The sequence below is a fragment of the Microplitis mediator genome, chromosome 10, assembly GCF_029852145.1.
Source record: "Microplitis mediator isolate UGA2020A chromosome 10, iyMicMedi2.1, whole genome shotgun sequence".
Lineage (NCBI taxonomy): Eukaryota > Metazoa > Arthropoda > Insecta > Hymenoptera > Braconidae > Microplitis > Microplitis mediator.
The window spans coordinates 10,273,410-10,292,309 of record NC_079978.1 but is presented as its reverse complement, the minus strand read 5'-3'; the positions used below and the strand labels follow the sequence as shown (position 1 = coordinate 10,292,309).

Below are 18,900 nucleotides of genomic sequence, written 5' to 3'. Positions count from 1 at the left end.
TATTAATACATTTTACTAATTAAATATTATAAATTCTCGCACTCATATTCTTGATGGGATAATACACTTATCCAAAAAATTAAAGGAACAAGAAAATTTTATAAATTTTTTGGTGATTTTTGGAAGGCTGTATTTTCGTGAAAAATGATCGTATCGAAAAACTTAAAAAAGCAAATTGAAGCTTGAAATCTCTAGTTTAAAGATCTTCCAACAAAATATTTTTTTTAGCCACGGTTTTTGCGGAATCATAAGAAAAAGGTCGAGACAAAATTTTTCTAAATTTTTTGGTTTTGTTTTTTAAGTCTGCGGGGCCGGGAAAAATTTTTTCAAAAAAACGAATTTATGGCTCGTTTAGGAAATTTATTCAGCTACAATTTGCTTTTTTTTGTTTCTCTGTACGACAATTTGCTGCTGAGATATCAGCCTTCAAATGAAAAAGGATCCTTTTGTTTTTGATTACTGATATCTCAGCAAGTAATGGTCACACAGTAATTTAAAGGGCAGTTTAGTAAACTTGAATAAATTCCCTACAAGCTCCATTTTCGATTTTTTCAAAAAAAAATTTTTTTTCATCCTTGATATCCATTTGAAAAACCCACAAAAAATGGCCATTTTCTGGTTTTTTAGTCAACTCATCGCTACTTTGCAAATATTGATAAAAAAAATAATGTTGCCAGATAATTTTACAACCTAATGTACCCCAAAAAACCTTGGAAATTTTCACATTGATCCATTGAACCGTTTGTCCGGTCCGATTGCTCAAAGTTTTACAAAACAATTAAAGGAACAAGTTTTGTTCCTTAATTAAAGTAATTGTTATCAAAATGAAAAAATTAATTTTTTTTGGATTTTCGTTCATTTTTGCGTTACTTATGCAGTAAATGTAAGGCAAAGAAAAAAAAAAAAATTTTTTCCGAAAAACGAAAAAAAAATAACCCCCCGAATAAAACGTAAAAAAAAAAATGTAAAAAAATTCTTGTTTGGTCTCGTTTTTTGTAAAATTTTTTTTTTTTCTCTTTACCTTACATTTACTGAATAACTAACGCAAAAATGAACGAAAATCCAAAAAAAATTAATTTTTTCATTTTGATAACAATTACTTTAATTAAGGAACAATACTGGTTCCTTTAATTGTTTTGTAAAACTTTGAGCAATCGGACCGGACAAACGGTTCAATGGATCAATGTGAAAATTTCCAAGGTTTTTTGGGGTACATTAGGTTGTAAAATTATCTGGCAACATTATTTTTTTTATCAATATTTGCAAAGTAGCGATGAGTTGACTAAAAAACCAGAAAATGGCCATTTTTTGTGGGTTTTTCAAATGGATATCAAGGATGAAAAAAAAATTTTTTTTGAAAAAATCGAAAATGGAGCTTGTAGGGAATTTATTCAAGTTTACTAAACTGCCCTTTAAATTACTGTGTGACCATTACTTGCTGAGATATCAGTAATCAAAAACAAAAGGATCCTTTTTCATTTGAAGGCTGATATCTCAGCAGCAAATTGTCGTACAGAGAAACAAAAAAAAGCAAATTGTAGCTGAATAAATTTCCTAAACGAGGCATGAATTCGTTTTTTTGAAAAAATTTTTCCCGGTCCCGTAGACCTAAAAAACAAAACCAAAAAATTTAGAAAAATTTTGTCTCGACCTTTTTCTTACTATCCCGCAAAAACCGTGGCTCGAAAAAATATTTTGCTGAAAGATCTTTAAACTAGTGATTTCAAGCTTCAATTTGCTTTTTTTGTTTTTTCGATACGATCATTTTTTACGAAAATACAGCCTTCCAAAAATCGCCAAAAAATTTATAAAATTTTCTTGTTCCTTTAATTTTTTGGATAAGTGTATTAATGATGAATATGTTAATATCTGTATCTTAATCATTCTGAATACTTTGCGATTAATAATTAATAAATATCAGCAAGTTAATTTTTACAATGAAATTAATTTCATTATTTAAATTTTATTTATTCAAAATTGTTATATTTATAACTTTATTAATGCAGCTAATTTATAGGTGTACCCGAGTCAAAATTTAAATCGTAGATTGAACGTACGAGACGTTGAATACGTAAATTTAACCTTCGAAGACGCAAGTAGCCGTAGAAACGTAGACAAAACGTAGGACTTGCGTAATCGTGGACAAAATCTTTCGAAACTTGTAATAAAAAATTAAACTATATCGGAAACACATTTCATTGTCAGAAAAACATATCTAGCAGGTAAAAGACGAGAAATCAAAATTTTCTCTTTTGGGTCTTACAGACTATCTAGTAGCTTGGAGTACTAGCTCCAACTACCGTTCCTCCGTAGACTAACTGTCCGAGTTAATGGAGTTTGGCTGTACCTAGATATTTCTGATATAGTTTATTTTTTTTATTGCAAATTTTAAAAGATTTCCTCAACGATTACGCAAGTTTTATTTACGTTTTCGTACGCCAACTACGTCTAAAATACGTTTTTATGGCTACTTACGTCTTCAAAGGTTGAATTTACGTTCTCAGAGTCTAGTGAATACAATCTACGATTTAAATTTCGACTCGGATATAAATTAATAACATGAATCAATAAAGACGCTACAGTATTCATTTTACTAGTGTAAGAGACGAAAAAAACAATAATTAGCTCAATAAAACTAGACAGAAAGTGTAATTTCTCATTGTTATAACGTAAATTATGAGAACTTTAGATTTTCTTTGAATTAATCAAACGACAGCTGCTCCGTGTGCCCACACAGCGAGCTCATGCAACGCTAAATACATAAAAAAAAATAACTAAATATTTTATTTGCGGCTTTTTCACGCTTAAAAAAACACTGCTGTAAATTAAATTAAAATATTCGACAAGGAGAAAGAGAATAAAAGAGAGAAAGGAGAAGTTTTATACCAATCTATATTTTTATTTAAATTAATATAAATTGATATAAGTTAATTAATAAGTTCTTCTTTGTAGAAAGTTATAAATTAAAGAGAACTTTTAACGGCGAAGCAATTGGCTTAGTCATATTATAATGACAATGACAAGTTGCATGAAGCCAAAAAAGAAAATTAATATTTTTAACATATATTTTTGTAATAATATATTTGTGCACTTTTCTGCTGTTATTAAATTGATGAATTAAAAATTGTAAATAAATAATGATTATGATTTTCGCGATGATGGCGATGTTGTGTTTTTTTTTTAATATAATTTAATAACGATTAGATGTAATATTTGTATGACACAAGTAAAGTTAGAGTGGCCAAATGATAAATGTGAAGAAATAAAAACAAATACGTATAATTAAATATAAATAATAAACAATAATCAATAAAATTATAAATAATGATGAGTTCTCGAGGTTATCAAGAAAATTAAAGCCTAAGTAAAACGTAATAGCTGCCAAGCAAAATGATTATGGACACGGTTTCGCAAGAAGACGAGTATCTTTTATCTTGCGTGTCCAGCGTAACGCTTGATGCATAGTAATGCTATTAACATTATTATTTACTTAATCGAATAATTAGTTTTTCAGCTTAGACCTAAACACTCTGGCCATTCATGATTTATAAAATTTATTGCATTAAATTAATAAAAAGATTTAATTAAAAAAAGAATTCTAAATATTATTATAAAAAGAAGAATATGTCCGGCTGAACACGTTCACCTTGCTTGCATTTTCAATAGAAAGCATGACCCCTCAATCCATTTAGTATTTTATTTATTTTTTTTTTTTTTTAATTTATAAGAAATAAATTATTAATATATTAAGAAAAATAAATTTTTTTTTTGTTTGCTAATTATGAAAATGGGATATTACTCACCAGTTACTAATCTATTAGCATCTTCAATAACCCTCTGTCGATTTTTATTGTCATCGTCAACTTCGTCGCGTGTTTTTTTAGTCATTGTATCCGTGACGTGATACTTATGCTGGAGAAATTCAGCCATATCTTCGCCAAGATCTTTTTCTTCACTTGCGTATTTATCTTTTACTGGGGTCGAGGTACCATTGAACACAGTGCCATTGGTAATTGTTATGTGCTGCTGTTTTGCTGCGAAGTGCACAAAATTAAAAAATGTGTTCACATTCAATAAATAGATAAATAAATAAGTAAATAATAAATAAGCATAAATTTAAATTAAATTAATATGTAAACAGATATTAAAAATAAATTATTTAAGTACAATAATAAAACGTAAAAGCATAATAATAAGATGTAAACGCAGACATAGATCGTAAGGAATTTGAGCTCAATCTGTATCAAGAAATATTTATTACGATGGAATGTTGTCAAGGTCAACTTGTTTTTATGTACCTTTAAATATTTATTTTCCCGTTCTATTTATATTTAACTGTATCTTATTTTATCAATTTAAAATCAAACGATCTCACGTTACATCATTTATTATCACAAATCAATTAATATAAATATAATTTGTCGAAAAAATCAAAGTTAACAGTTAAAAATATATTTGCTGCGCAATTCGAGCAGGACACATCGCTGCACAATAGTGAATAAAAAGCAAGTGTAAAGTGATGTGTAGTATATAGTGACTCAGTGCGTTTTATCTTTCTCGCTCTTATCCCCGAATCGTATTAAATCTGATCTGGCAGTAGCACGAATTATGGATCACTGACTTAATTCAAAGTGTGACATCACGTATTACTTCCTCTCCTTTAAGTCATTAAGTTTAATATTTTATTATCCTTATTAACATTTTCATTGCTAATGTTTTATAATAGATGTATGTGTCACATATTAATAATACAAGTAATAGCAGTGATTTGTAATAAAGTTGTATAATAAAAAAAATGAAATAATTATTATTTCAATATTATAATAAATACTTACTGTGTTTTTGCGGCACACTTCCAATGTTGCTTAAATCCTCAACTGATTCAGAGTCCTATAAAAAAAAAAAAATAGCACAACGAGGCGCTTGATTAGCGAAGACAATTATCGAGATTCCCAAGCAAATGAGGTAATTTAACATTGCCTTTAACAATAGTGGGAAGTGAATAATGAACAATGTACTCTTTTACAATTTTATCACAAATTATACCAATGAATTGTTCGAAACTACGCTTTATGAATTTATATACGTTATGACGTATGAAATTAATTTTTTTTAAATTACATCACAAATTAAATCAATATTTTATAACAACAATAAACCACTCACTTTCATTTGATCGGATTCATCGAAATCAAAACCATGTTTCTGATCTCCCAATGTCCCATCACGCCGCAACGATGAATCTCTAGAAGGTCCCAACTCTTCTTTAAGTGAATCAAAACCTGGTTGATCGAGTCTCACTCTTGCAACTGCTTTTTCAACATCGTCAGTCACAAGTTCAACATTAAATATACACTTCTTCACGATGTCCTCCCGACCGATCTTGTTCAATGCTTTCTCAAGCGTATTTCCTGTTGAGATAAACAAAAAAAAAATTTTTTTTTATCCAGAATATAATAATTAATTTAAGTACACATAAATGCTTTCATTCATTTGAATTCTCGTTAAAACACTACTCGAGTGTAATAATTGAGACCACGCGGACGCTCACAATTCGACTCTTCTTTTCTTATCTCATTTCACTCTCCAAGTACCACGTCGAGATTATCTTCTGATTTAAAACAAACCTCGGTTTTGAGTTATTTCGACTCGCGAAGGTAATGCTCTGTTGAATAACAAGTGGAGTTCACTCGTGTAACCCGAGATTGATGGATTCTCGTAGGCTTGATAGAGGGTTATAAACATTTCTTATTAATGTTAGTATTATTAAAAAAAAAATTAATAATCAAGTTCATAAATTAATTGTTTAATTTTTTTCATAAATGCACTGTATGTTAAGTTTTTTATTTTTTTTTTCTAAAGCTCAAAGTACTTTCACAAGAAAATATAATAGCACCACCTTCGCTTTCTGACGAATACAAAGCTACTGCCAACGAACTTAACAACTTGTTATTTCTTCTTTTGATGATGATAATAATAATGATGTAATTCGCGTGCTGAGGACTGTAGCAATATGATTAACATGAAAGATTTTAGTGGGAGAAACAAGGCGTCGGACTGTAGCATCTCCTATCTAGCGTGTTTATGCCATAGGCATAATAATGCGCATGGTGAGTTCATAAAGTAAGTGACTGCAGAGATTCCAGACAGTTGACTCAAGCAATACCTATCATATTCTGTCGTAATTTGTCCAGTCAACAATTTTTTTTTCTTAGTTATTTATTTATGCATTATAAAATTATTGTAATCGGAAATTTTTTTTTACTCAATAATCAATAAATGATAGTTTGAAAAAATATATCTATGTATACACCAAACATTATTAGAAAAGGAAATAATTAAAAAAAAAATAAAATTTCTTAACTTTATATACTGATTCAAATATTTAGACAAGGACATTGTATTACGTCATACTTGCTATTTCAATCTGCGACTCATCAATTCATTTTCTCAATTATTTTTATTCGCGCATTATCAATTTAAAACGGGATTTTTACGATATTAAAAAGTCAAGGTTTTTTAATATAAGATAATTTTCTTGACACTTATATTTATATTATTGCGCTCTTACTGAACGTCTTCCCGCATAGCAACAATGATCTTTAGTACTTGAGTTTTAAATATTTTTTAATTTCTACAATTTTTTTTTTTATCAATTATAATTGTTTTTTTGTAATAATAAAATGAAGTTATTGGATCGAAGTCTTAAATATAATAATTGAACTTTAAAAAGAAGTTAATGTTTATAACGATAACATACGGAAAAAATATATAATAAAGATAACTAATAATTTATGTTTGACTTATCACTTTAACTAACAACATATAAATTAAAATAAAACTTTCTGTAAATTTTCTGTAAAGAAACATAACTAGATATTTTTAAACTCAAAAATAAAGATGTTATCGATACAGTATACTGTAATACAAAACTACGTTCAATTATGATTCATATTTTATATGTATACCAAAAAAAAATACTAACCAGTCACTTTATTGCCGTTGCCTTGCCATAATTTGAACATCGCAGCAGCTTGGAGTGCCGGTTTACCCGGGTGTTTATCTTTAATTAAATCAACATCAACAGGCGATACATTAAGTTCCTCAGCCAACTTTTCCCAGTCACGATCAAGGAGATTCGCAATGTCTGTTAGACGGATAGTCGCTCTATGAATTGTATCTGGGCGACCTAGAAAAATGAAATCATCATAAGTGTTATTATTATATATTTATAAAATTATATTATATTTTTATATTAACTATATTTATATAAAAAGATAATAAATAAATCTTACTTATTCCGCCGTCACGTAAGAAGCTATAATTCTTCGATAACTCAAGTAAATCCAGTTCAGAGTGTCCAGTTTCTGGTGAAATTTTTTCCGGTAACAAGATGTTTAACGTACAAATTGGTGTTTGTGGTGGTTCGCCCTTGGCCACCTTTGGCTCACTCATAAACATTATTCTACCAACCATGTCTGCTGCATCTGGATCTTTTACTCTTGCCGTGAAAGGTACACGATTCTCCTTGAACGCCCGGAAGGGTAACTGAAGTTGTTCACCGCTCTTCATAACGGGTACAAGGTTACCAGCAAACTCCATGTATTGTGTTTTGCCCTCGAGTACTTCAACATCTCGGCTTTTTGCTACTTCTGTAAAGTGCTCCTGATGCTCCAGAGTTTTGTCTTCTTTGTCGTCTGTCATACAGAAAACGCGTAATCTTGCCTCAAGCGGGTCAACTCGTTTTGCAAACACAACAAATCTACAATTAAGAAAATAAAAAAAATTGAGGAAAAAAAAGGATTGTTGGTAATTAAATGAAAATGAAAGATAATAAAAGTATAGTTAAACGACATACTTGGCCATGAAGGGCACATGTGTTGCGTGAGTATAAAGCTCGGTGGCCATTCGCGTAGCCTCGGTAATATTTCTGCAGTCCATTAGCCAAAATCTTGCAGACACGGTAGTGGTAAAAGACACACAATCCTTGACGAAAGTTAGGGGTGTAGACCCGGTCACATCCTCCCAGACCGCCCGTGACTGACCCCCTGAACGACATACATGCCAAGTCCAATAACATCATTAAAATATGTCCGTGATGTGATTGCAGCGATGATTAAAATAGTGAATCGTGTGATAAAGAGTTATATAATATTTATAAATTATCTGATATTAAATACAGTTTATGTTTACAAATAAAAATACATTGTAATAAGAAAAAAAAAAAATGATGAAAATAATATATTGATATTTTGTTTAATGAATACTGTATTTAAAGTCAGGTTTGTTGTATGTGCCTTATTGTTATGTGCTTGGTATCGATGTAAAAAGAAGGAATAATAAAAGTGTCACCCACTTATGATAACACCGGCACACAAAAAAAATTAAGTAGAATGTGCATTTGACCGGACCTACCTACGGGTACGTATTTTGGTCCGCTGAATCCGAATTCGAGGTCAGTTTGACCCCTACACCCTCGAAATTTCAAAAAAACTTCAAAAAACCGTAAAAATGATGAAAATTGGCAGTTTTAATGATAAAAAAATGTTTTGGAACTAAACTAAGCGTGATTTTCATGTATTTCGATCCGTTGAATATGAATCGAAACTTTATCGAGACCACGAGCCGTTTTAAATGTAAAAAAATCACACAAACCCTCCAAAATTCCGAAAAAAGTAATTTTTTTGGTTTTTTTACTCTCGTTTTTGACTTTTGAAGACTTAATTGCTTGTGCCTGTAACCAGGGCACCTCCACGTGGTGACGGTGGGCAACAGAACCATCTGGCAGAGTCCCTGGGTTAACGGCGTGTGTGCCGTCATGGCAGGTACAAGTGATAAGTACTTTACTATGCAGGGAGTCGCAGCCCCAGTATCGGCTTCTGGTCAGGGTGAGAAAGCAGGCTCGCAGGCGTCGTCATCAAGCGACTGCAGCTCTTCAGAAGTGGGAAACTTGGCTACTGGAGAGTATACTATTACAAGAAGTAATTCTCATCTGTGTAATAAAAGTCCTGATTCATTTTGTTACATACGTTTTCACCGAGACATCAGTGAAATGGAGAGTAGATACCAAGGAAATTGGAGTGTTAACATGATGGCAGATTTTTGTTGGATGTTAAAAAGAGAAGTACCCGAAGAAAATCGTAAACGAAAGAGGAATCCACTACGAAGATCATTTGAGGATAAAAGAGTGCGATACAAACGAAGGAAAGTTTAGGATTCGTAAAAATCATTTCTTTCTATTTTTTTTATATCTTGTGTTTTTCACAGATTTCAAGTTATTTGATATATCTACGTTATAGAGTATTTATTTTAGGCATTAAATCATGTTCAATCAATTTTTTTTCTGTTATGAATGGTAATTTTTACAATTTCGAATTTTTCCAGCTTTAGAGGGTGAATAGACTAAAAAAATTAAGATGCAAATTGAAGACATCAAAAGATATAAAATTTTATCTGAATTGGACCAGAAGAAGTTTTTTTATCATGAAAACTATATTTTTTCGGAATTTTCGAGAGTTTTGTGTGATTTTTTTCACATTTAAAATGGCTCGTGGGCTCAATAAAGTTTCGATTCATATTTAGCGGATCGAAATACATGAAAATCACGCTTAGTTTAGTTCCAAAACATTTTTTTATCATTAAAACTGCCAATTTTCATCATTTTTACGGTTTTTTGAAGTTTTTTTGAAATTTCGAGGGTGTAGGGGTCAAACTGACCTCGAATTCGGATTCAGCGGACCAAAATACGTACCCGTAGGTAGGTCCGGTCAAATGCACATTCTACTTAATTTTTTTTGTGTGCCGGTGTAATGCTTGCGAAATAATAAATTAATAATAACATATAAATTATAAATAAATAAAAATAAATTATTGTACCCTTTCATAAAGCAATGGGCGTGAGTGGTAGTTATTAAGCGGCAAACTATATCCGAATTATAAACAAAATAAAAATTGCAGGTGTATTTATAATCGCGAAATATAAAAATTTAAATGTTAATTAAATTAATAAATATGTATTTTTTTGGATAATTTAAAAAAAAATATTTTTGTTTTAAATATAAAATAGAATAAAAGGAGGCGAACAAAAAATACAGCATTGCTGTTAAATTCAGAAATTTTTAATACCAATTATCACGATCAAATATTGATAAAATGCATTAAATGGCAGTTAATAATAATTATAATTATAATAAATTATTAATGTAATATACATCTATACATGTTTATTATCTAAGCAATTACCATTCAAACGAATTATGTGCTGAAAAAAAAACTATCGAGTTTACCAATCCACAATGAGCTAGAAATAGTTTTAAAAAAAAAGATTTTTTTTATCTACATTTAATTAATGATCCATACCTAAATGACTCAATCCTAACAATACGCAAGCATTAACAATGAATCACAACAAGATAATGTATACAACAATGGTACTCGACTTTTGTTACTATTTTTTCCATATTTTTTAAAAACTTTTTTTGTTCCATAAATTGTGCAGCTACCAGTTGGCCTACGAAGCTCTCTTCCAAAAATAAATTATAACAATATTATTAATCATTATATTACAGATAATAAATGAACTGTAAGTGTATATAATAAATTTAAATAACTATATAATTAATTATTGGATAATAATGCAATCAAATCTTATTTATTAACGGAAAGAGATCGTTCAGTCAGGCTGGTGGCCGCTCCTACATTGTTACGCGCAAGCATATATTACCAGTTATGCTGCACAGAAGCCTCAAAGTTGGTGCGTCTCCAGAGTACTGATTAATCATGCCCTTGTTGGCTGCTTGAGGTACGGGTATGGTCAATGTAATGGGCTTGTGGAATTTTCTTCGCCGTGGTTCGACAGTTACGATGGGCGATACTGCCACACGATTACCCAAGAGCTTAGCCACCAGCTCCGCAGGTATTGGATGAGCCTACGGTCATAATTAAAAAATTAAAATATACATCAAATTCCAAGGCGCCAAGAAAATACGTTTTTTTTTTTTTTTTTTTTTTTTTAAATAAATGAGCGTACCTGAAGGCCAACTCTGATTTTTTTTGTAAGTGCTGCTGGCGGGAAAACAGCTTGTACTTGAGGTACCGCTGATGATGAAACAGTTCCACCCTCAGGTCCGACAGCGTGAACTTCCTGTCTAACTCGTGATACCACGGCGAAATAATGGGGAAAATCAACCGTGAGAATACGTACTATTCGCGACGTTTGAAGATCTTCTAGCTGGCTTAATTCTACAAAGAAAGTCATATTGATATTTTTTATAATTAATATAATAATTGTAACATTTATTATCTTGATCATAATAAATCAATTTATTGAATTAATTTAATTTATACCTTCTCCTTCAAAGCTCTCATTAAGCACATCCTGGACAGCTTCCTCGCTAGCTTCGAGGGTGTGCTCACGCCAAGTTTCTCCATTGTCTGATCGAAGAATCACGATCTCTCTCTCCTTACCTCGAAGTGAGGCAAAGTGTGGTACTTCGATGATAACAGGCCTACGATTTTTTTTTTTTTAATACCGATTTAATCTAACATTTATAATTTATATAATTATAATATAATTAGATAAAATTTAATAATAATTATACCCCAAAAATTTTGCGGCAACTGGTCCAAGTTCAAGTATTCGACTGGCAAGCGCTTCACCTTCCATCAAAGGAGGTGGATTCGTTAATTTATCTCTTTTAAGATATCTGCAGGTAATTCTCATTGGCATTGCTGCTTTACGTGGTGGTACAATAACCCGTACACCACTGTGACGACATCCTCGCATTGCTCCACCACGAGCATCCACCAGGAACGAAACCAAAAAGCTGTATGTGACAAAACAATGTATGGTATAAAAAAAACTTTTACATTTAAATATCTCATTTGTGTGTGCCTTGCATACGAGTCATTGTCTTTATAAATATATTATAAAAATTTTTTTTTTGCTTCATTCAAAGCTTTGTCCATATAATTTTTCAGCATTAAAAATTTAAACAATAGTCTGTAGGTTGATTATAATGTTATGAAAAAATATATGTCTCTTGTTTAACATTTTAAAATATGCAAAAATAAGTGTAAATAAATGTGGATTATTTAATAATAGAATATAGAATAATAATCATAGATAAATTATTAATTTCAGTACAGTTTACATAGCTATTTAAATTTTGTTATTATGATTATCATCGAGAAATAATAACATAAAATTATATTGATTACGTTCCACAGTTCACGCGTACGTAATGCATATTATGTCCGTACTCAAAATAATAAAAAATTCATGTATTGATAAATAAATTTAAAAAAATATGTGTAATCTATTGCATTATTATATCATATAGCATATCTGTATGTGTTTCAACGTGACATCGTGACTAATATTAAAGACAATTTACTCATAGGATATTATTAAACTGTTGTTAATTGAAATGAATATAATTTCTATTTATAATTGCGACTAATTGTGAGTAAATAATGTAATTACATTCACTATACAAGCAGTATTATTTATCGTTATTATGTATCTATGATTTATTTAAATAATAATAATTATCTTACAAGTTATAATGTGTAATTATTGTGCAGTGTAATAACATTTTTTGTGCTTAATTTAGTGTTATAAATAGATATTGTACGTTTTATATTTTTATAAAATGTTTACGATGTGTTTAATTTTTTTTTTTTTACTATTGTGATATGCAGATGAATGAAATATGATTGACTAATGATTACTATATGTTAAACACAATATTAATCAATACATTTAACTAATCTACGCCTATTATATTTTTGAAAACAGGAATACATATTTTTAAAAAAATAGAATTTTTTGTTAATTTAATTATTGTTTTTTTTTTTTTTAAAGTTGACCAGAATAATTATTGTGAATATGTATTCACTGCCCTTTTGAATGTTGCAAGGGAAAGTGGAATTCTAAATGAGCAGCATTAATCAGCCACTACGATATATATAAAACGAAAAAGGTGGTGCAGAGCGAGCAACGAATAGTAAACAACTGTGACGGCGGTGAATTTTAAATAATAAATAAAGTTTAAAAAAATTTTTAAAATAAATAAATAAATAAAATATATCTTGTCACAGAACAATTAATAAGAAGTAAAACAAATAATGAGGCGGAGGAGTAAATTTTTGTTGTTTTTTTCTCATTCACTTACTTTCTCCATGATGGAATTCTGCGAGCACAAATAAAATAACAGAAAGAATCGGAAACAAAATAAAAATACGCGTTAGTATTTTATTTTTATTTTTAATAAAATATATGGGGAATGGTCTAACATATGTTTTTTTTTTTTTTTTTGCTGAGACGGATGATTAACTTTTTTTTTTTAATTTAAGGAACTCTATTTGTTGATATAAAACAATAATAATTATGTATTATAGTTGAGATTTGGAATGTAGCATTTCACTCACACTGTGCAAGATGATTGAGGGAACTATGTCTTAAGCCTCATTGATCACAGGAAGTGATAACTTAAATTATAAACAATATAATAATAGGGGAAAATAATAATAACAAAGAAAAATAATAATAATAATAAGTAATAATTAATATAAATGGTACTTCAATACATTGACAGCCACTAGAAGCGTTCCTGCCAAGCAATCCTAATTATTTATACCTCAATAATGTGATTCCATTTTTCATATTTTCTGAACTTTATGGAGACGTCACAACTTTCGTTTTGCTTTGCACATAAGTCAATAATTTTTTTTTTTTATGATTCAAATTTATTATAAATAAAATTTAAATCACCCAGAAAAATTTTTTGTATCGTAATTAAAAATTTTTAAAATTAAATTAAATTTTTTAAAATTATTATTACGCACTTCTACCATTTTTTAAATATTAACAAGTGTATAAAGCATCACTTAATTTATTATAAGTGATACTGTTATAAAAATTATTATTAAAAAAAAATTATTCAGCAACGAAAAAAATGAAATTAATAAATAATTATACATAAAAATAATTTTGAAACCCATGGTCCAAGTATTAAAAGATTAAAAAATAAATAATTAAAATAAGATATAAAGGTGATACCTGTCCCTCCACATTCCTTGTCCTTTTGGTACGATACCAAGGGCTGCCAGTGACCAATTTAAGGAGTCTAGTGACGGTCTAAGTATTGGAACAGAACTCCGTAATAATTACATTCAGGATAAATTCTTCTAAACCGTGCTCATGCTTTTCTCTACCATTTATTTTTGTTCTTTTTCAAAACTATATTTATAATTACACGTGCAACAACTTTTATATTAAATTCTTCGAATAAACAAAAAACTTGTGAACCCAGTAAACTAAAACTACTGTGCTACATAAAACTTTTATGATACAGTAGCGATGACAATGAATCACAATAGATGCGAAGTTTAATAGAAAAAAAAAGAAAAATCAAATAGAAGACAAAACAAAATAAGTAAAGTAATAATCAATAATAAAGTATCAACTTAAATAATGGATGTTTTTTTAAAGTATTACACAAATGTAACGGGTATCACAATAATGTATATAATAGATAAAAAAATTTCTATTCACTATGAATTTTACGAGCGTTAGGTAAATTAAATTTCACGAGAGAGAGCTCGAGAAAAGTCGGCACACACGATGAGCGACTGCGAATAAATGAATGTCTCTCGACTTACTCTACTCGTTTCAATGGCAAAAAGTTGAGTAAACGGGTTATATGTTAAAGTTAAAAAGTGTCGAGAGAATATAAGTTGGTGAATGAAATGAACGCGCAATGATATTGAATGAACTAACTCCAACCAGTATAATATCCCGCAACGGAATTGAGTGCGGTCGTATAAAACACCGGTAATAGTACTTGATTTGTATTCATAAAATAGACACGCTGACTGAGGATTCCCTAATTGGCTATAGGTATATAGCTTGTTTGCTTATAGGGCCCACCATCTATACTTAATGTTTACAATATAAACTCTATATCTATAGGTGTGAACTATGATTTACTGTTATTATATATGGTTACGCTTTCATGATTGCTTTACTCTATTTTTAGTATAGTGCTACATTTTTCGTCCTTCCTAAGACACTCAGTCACATTATATCTTCATTTAGATGTTAAATGGTTTTGTTTAAATATTATAATTTTATAGAGAAAAATATTATTAGTCATGCTAGGTTTTTTTTTGCACACACCACACACGCATTACAATTTTGATAAAAAAAAAATTTTCATTTTTTCATTGTTAGATTGTGATAGGAATTAAATTATCAAGATAAATCAACAAGTGCCTCTAGTAAAAATAAATTTAAAAGAAGAAAAAATTTTTTTTTGTTTTAATAATAAAAATTTTTAATGCCAGACGTTGCATTTACACTCACACTCCCATATCACACTATAATACACATCATTATTGCTCTAATGTTAACTAATTGATATATTTACATTCGGAAATATTTGTATATTTTATAATTTACAAAAATTGTATTTTTGAATCTTTTAGAGTAGAATTTTTTTTAGTTTATGGTTAATCAGCTTGGATAAAAGTCTTTAAATACATAGCTTTTTTATAATCAAATACTGATAATTACTTTAATGATAAAGGTTATCGTTTGAAATTTAATTAAATAATGAGATGAGAATATATAAATTAAAAATACATACCCAACGTGAACTGGATGCCTATTGATATCAATATTATCAGGCTTAAGATTCGCTGCATTTGAGCGATGATAGCTTTCTTTAGTGATCATATCTGTTACCGTGGTCCCTGTTATGTTAACCGACAAAGAATAAAATAAAATATAATTGGTATAGGTAAAGTAAACGGAAGAGTATAAATTAAAAATTCGAGACAAGTTAATAGTACATAATTGACTGACCTCCGGAATGTCGATTGTCCCTCTCATCATCAGTGACGTTTACTCTCATTGAATCGTCTCCCATTGACTTCATGTCATCAACAGTCATGTAACGATATTGCTGTTGGTCGCTAAGCATCGGATCTTCGCCTACGAAAATTTTTATATTTTTGTTTAAAAAAAAAAATATCTCAATAAATAATCACCTATTTTAAATGTACTGTATTATTATTGTTATTGTTATGTAAGAGTTAATTAATAACTTTAAATGGTATGGTTTATTATTAACGATAACAAAACTACAAATTAAAAATATAAAAAATTATTATTAAAAAAAAAAAAATTCTAAAACCACTGTTATTTAATCACTCTAAAAGCTTATGAACTACATAATATGAACAAATAAATAATCTATTGTAAAAATAAAAATAATAATGAATAAAATATGAATATGAATATTAGCTTGATGCGGTATTATTAAATGTTATTTTTATTGTCAAGAATAACGAAGTGTTATTTCGAAATTTAAAATTTAATAGCTTCCTGCTAGTGAATTCATGAAAATAAACAGTTAAAATCTGCACAGCATAGAATTGTTTATACTAATACATTCTCGTATCCTAATATAGCGGCCGAAATATGATGATAAAAAATTATTAAATAAAACCTTGAAGAATATATATATATTTTTTTTTTCAATACACCTCAATAGATAACAAAACAACTATTAGTATTATCAATTGTCAAAAGATAAAAACCTAATTAATAGATAGATAGTGTATATTAATTGACACTAGAATAATATACTAGCTGTACGTAGTAATATAAAGAACAGGTCAAGAATGTGAAGTATATAAATTTCAACTTCAATTGACCCAAGAATTCATACTACCCACGCTCACATTTTTTTCAACAAGTAAAGATATTATAAAATTAAGAATGTAACATCTATGAAACCAAAATTTCAATGCTTGTAATCCCACTGTTACTATTACTTTAGTATATATATATATATATATTAGACCAAAGACTTTTCTCTAGTTATTCTCTGTGACAAAAAAAACTTGGCACGTACAATAAGAATTTACGTTAAAGTCTTACCGGCGTCTTGAAGAGGATTGGAAAACGTGCAACGCAATAACATCGTATAAAAAGTTTTATTTAAATAAATATGAATAACAATAAAAAATATACGTTAATATTTAATAATAAAATATTAAAACGAATAGATTTTATTTTTTATTAATAAGATTAAATTATTTTTCTTCATTGCTTTAAGCAGTGTTTAATTTTTTTTGTTTTTTTACTTTGGTTTTTATCTCTAAATATTTAATTTAGTATCGCCATCGACCTATATTTTCACTACCCTACAAAAATTTATTAATCAAACAGCCTTCGGTCTTATGCCAATGGGCTAATGACAATCATCGAAATATCATAACGAGAATAGTTTTTCTTAAATGTTAATAGCTCAATATCTAAAAGTATAAGAGAAAAAAAATAAATTGTAGTACAAATAATGTTTAAATTATCGTATCTTTTTAACGTCAGAAATTTAATTTCGATCTATTTAAAAATGCTTACTCATAAAAGACCGAGGAATTTTATGAAGCGCGATAAATTATCTAGAGCATTTGTAATTGTTTATTCACGCCCTCGTTCATTTAGCCAAGACATTGAATCATGTACGATTCATTTTCTCTAGCTTGTTGTCAAAAGTTCAGGGTTTTTTATTTACAATAGAGCTATGTGCATTTAATCTCTGTGTATTCCTTTAATAATGATGTACCAAATCTAATATATACCCCAATGTTGATCTTGTAATTTTATCTTCTGTTTACTACAACAGTACACACCGTATGTACTAATGTATATCTACAACAAGATCTACAACAGTATTCACAAGCTTTACCTGACCCAGATGTATGATATGAATACCAATCGCTTCCTTCATTCGTTTCAACGATGACGCGCGCCTTAAAGACCGTGATGTAATCAAATTACCTACCCGCGTCCACTACTCCACTGCATTTTGCGCAGGATGTTTATTATGTATTTATAAAAAATGACATTCTATTTCAGCTACTAATGCTAATCATGATGAAAAAGAAAAAATATGTATCTATAAAAATTTCAATAGACGTCCTTTGATGACTATGAATAAGTTTTTTCCTTTCAACAAATAAATTTAATACTCTCTGATAATTAGCGTATAATAGTAAAGCGCTAAAAGACAACATCAGCGTTAATTTTTCCAACGAGTCACGATGTTATGACACAATACGTCTATTTTATTGAAATTTGAATGAAAAATGAAGATCTAATGAAAATTCATTATATTTAATTACAAAATATGTCGCTGTTCCTGTTACGGGTGCACCCGCAGCATGGCATTCTTCTCGGCTTCTTCCGAGTCTTCACTACTGCCTTGTCCTTGGCCATTATGAAGTTCACTTACAATATCGATGATAGGGTATAAAAGAAATTAATACTGACAGTTCTTTATAAAAAAAAAAAAAAAAAAAAAAAAAATAGTTAGGATTACGAAAAATTAATTTTATATTGGTTCAAATCAAGCAAATATTTGTTAAATAAACTAAATCCACATACGCACTGTCACAATTTACTATTTCATATACTTTTTTTTTTTTCGTATAATGTCAATAGAAGTATTTTTATTAAAATTTTTTTGAACTTCTTCTTGTTCTTCTTCTTTATGGTCGACGTGTACTATTAAATTTTCACAACAAGTAAACTATTCTCATGTATTATATTGGTCGCGAGCTTATGATGTTCTGATTCGTATCTCAATTAAACTCAGAACAAAACGCCTGCTCCCGATGTTCAGGAACAGCGACTGATATACCGTAGATTGATTCAAGATCGGCGCGCGTCTACTAATGTGACCTCACGTTCATAGAACACCAATTTTATATTAGCATCTGTGTGAAGAGATCTTTGGCGCTGTTGCTCCCCACTGATTTCTTCTTTATACTCTTCAGTATACTATTATAATCCATTGACGATCATTTTTTGCGTCATGAAAAACCAAC

The 18,900-nt window shown here is 29.3% G+C and overlaps 1 protein-coding gene and 1 long non-coding RNA gene across 18 annotated transcripts in view; one reads left to right on the top strand and one right to left on the bottom strand.

Moving 5' to 3' along the window:
- The window catches only part of LOC130675416 (ankyrin-3-like), a 79,973-nt gene that overhangs the window by 21,654 nt on the left and 39,419 nt on the right, over positions 1 to 18,900 (bottom strand). For 11 of the 17 annotated variants that reach the window (XM_057481089.1, XM_057481091.1, XM_057481096.1 and 8 more), the window contains 13 exons: positions 15,869 to 15,997; positions 15,651 to 15,756; positions 14,063 to 14,140; positions 11,601 to 11,825; positions 11,347 to 11,507; positions 11,030 to 11,241; positions 10,724 to 10,928; positions 7,859 to 8,048; positions 7,296 to 7,762; positions 6,986 to 7,189; positions 5,167 to 5,411; positions 4,836 to 4,890; positions 3,804 to 4,034 (listed from right to left, as the gene is read on the bottom strand). In XM_057481089.1, coding sequence (XP_057337072.1) covers positions 3,804 to 4,034; positions 4,836 to 4,890; positions 5,167 to 5,411; positions 6,986 to 7,189; positions 7,296 to 7,762; positions 7,859 to 8,048; positions 10,724 to 10,928; positions 11,030 to 11,241; positions 11,347 to 11,507; positions 11,601 to 11,825; positions 14,063 to 14,140; positions 15,651 to 15,756; positions 15,869 to 15,997 — 2,508 coding nt within the window. Of the gene's footprint in view, positions 1 to 3,803; positions 4,035 to 4,835; positions 4,891 to 5,166; positions 5,412 to 6,985; positions 7,190 to 7,295; positions 7,763 to 7,858; positions 8,049 to 10,330; positions 10,375 to 10,723; positions 10,929 to 11,029; positions 11,242 to 11,346; positions 11,508 to 11,600; positions 11,826 to 13,175; positions 13,194 to 14,062; positions 14,141 to 15,650; positions 15,757 to 15,868; positions 15,998 to 17,652; positions 17,914 to 18,195; positions 18,869 to 18,900 lie in introns of those variants that run through there. The other 6 variants (XM_057481100.1, XM_057481101.1, XM_057481092.1 and 3 more) reach the window with 6 other exon arrangements.
- Positions 12,813 to 13,677, top strand: LOC130675418 (uncharacterized). The gene is made up of 3 exons (XR_008991283.1): positions 12,813 to 13,026; positions 13,102 to 13,246; positions 13,402 to 13,677. It is a non-coding gene; the product is annotated as an uncharacterized LOC130675418 (long non-coding RNA).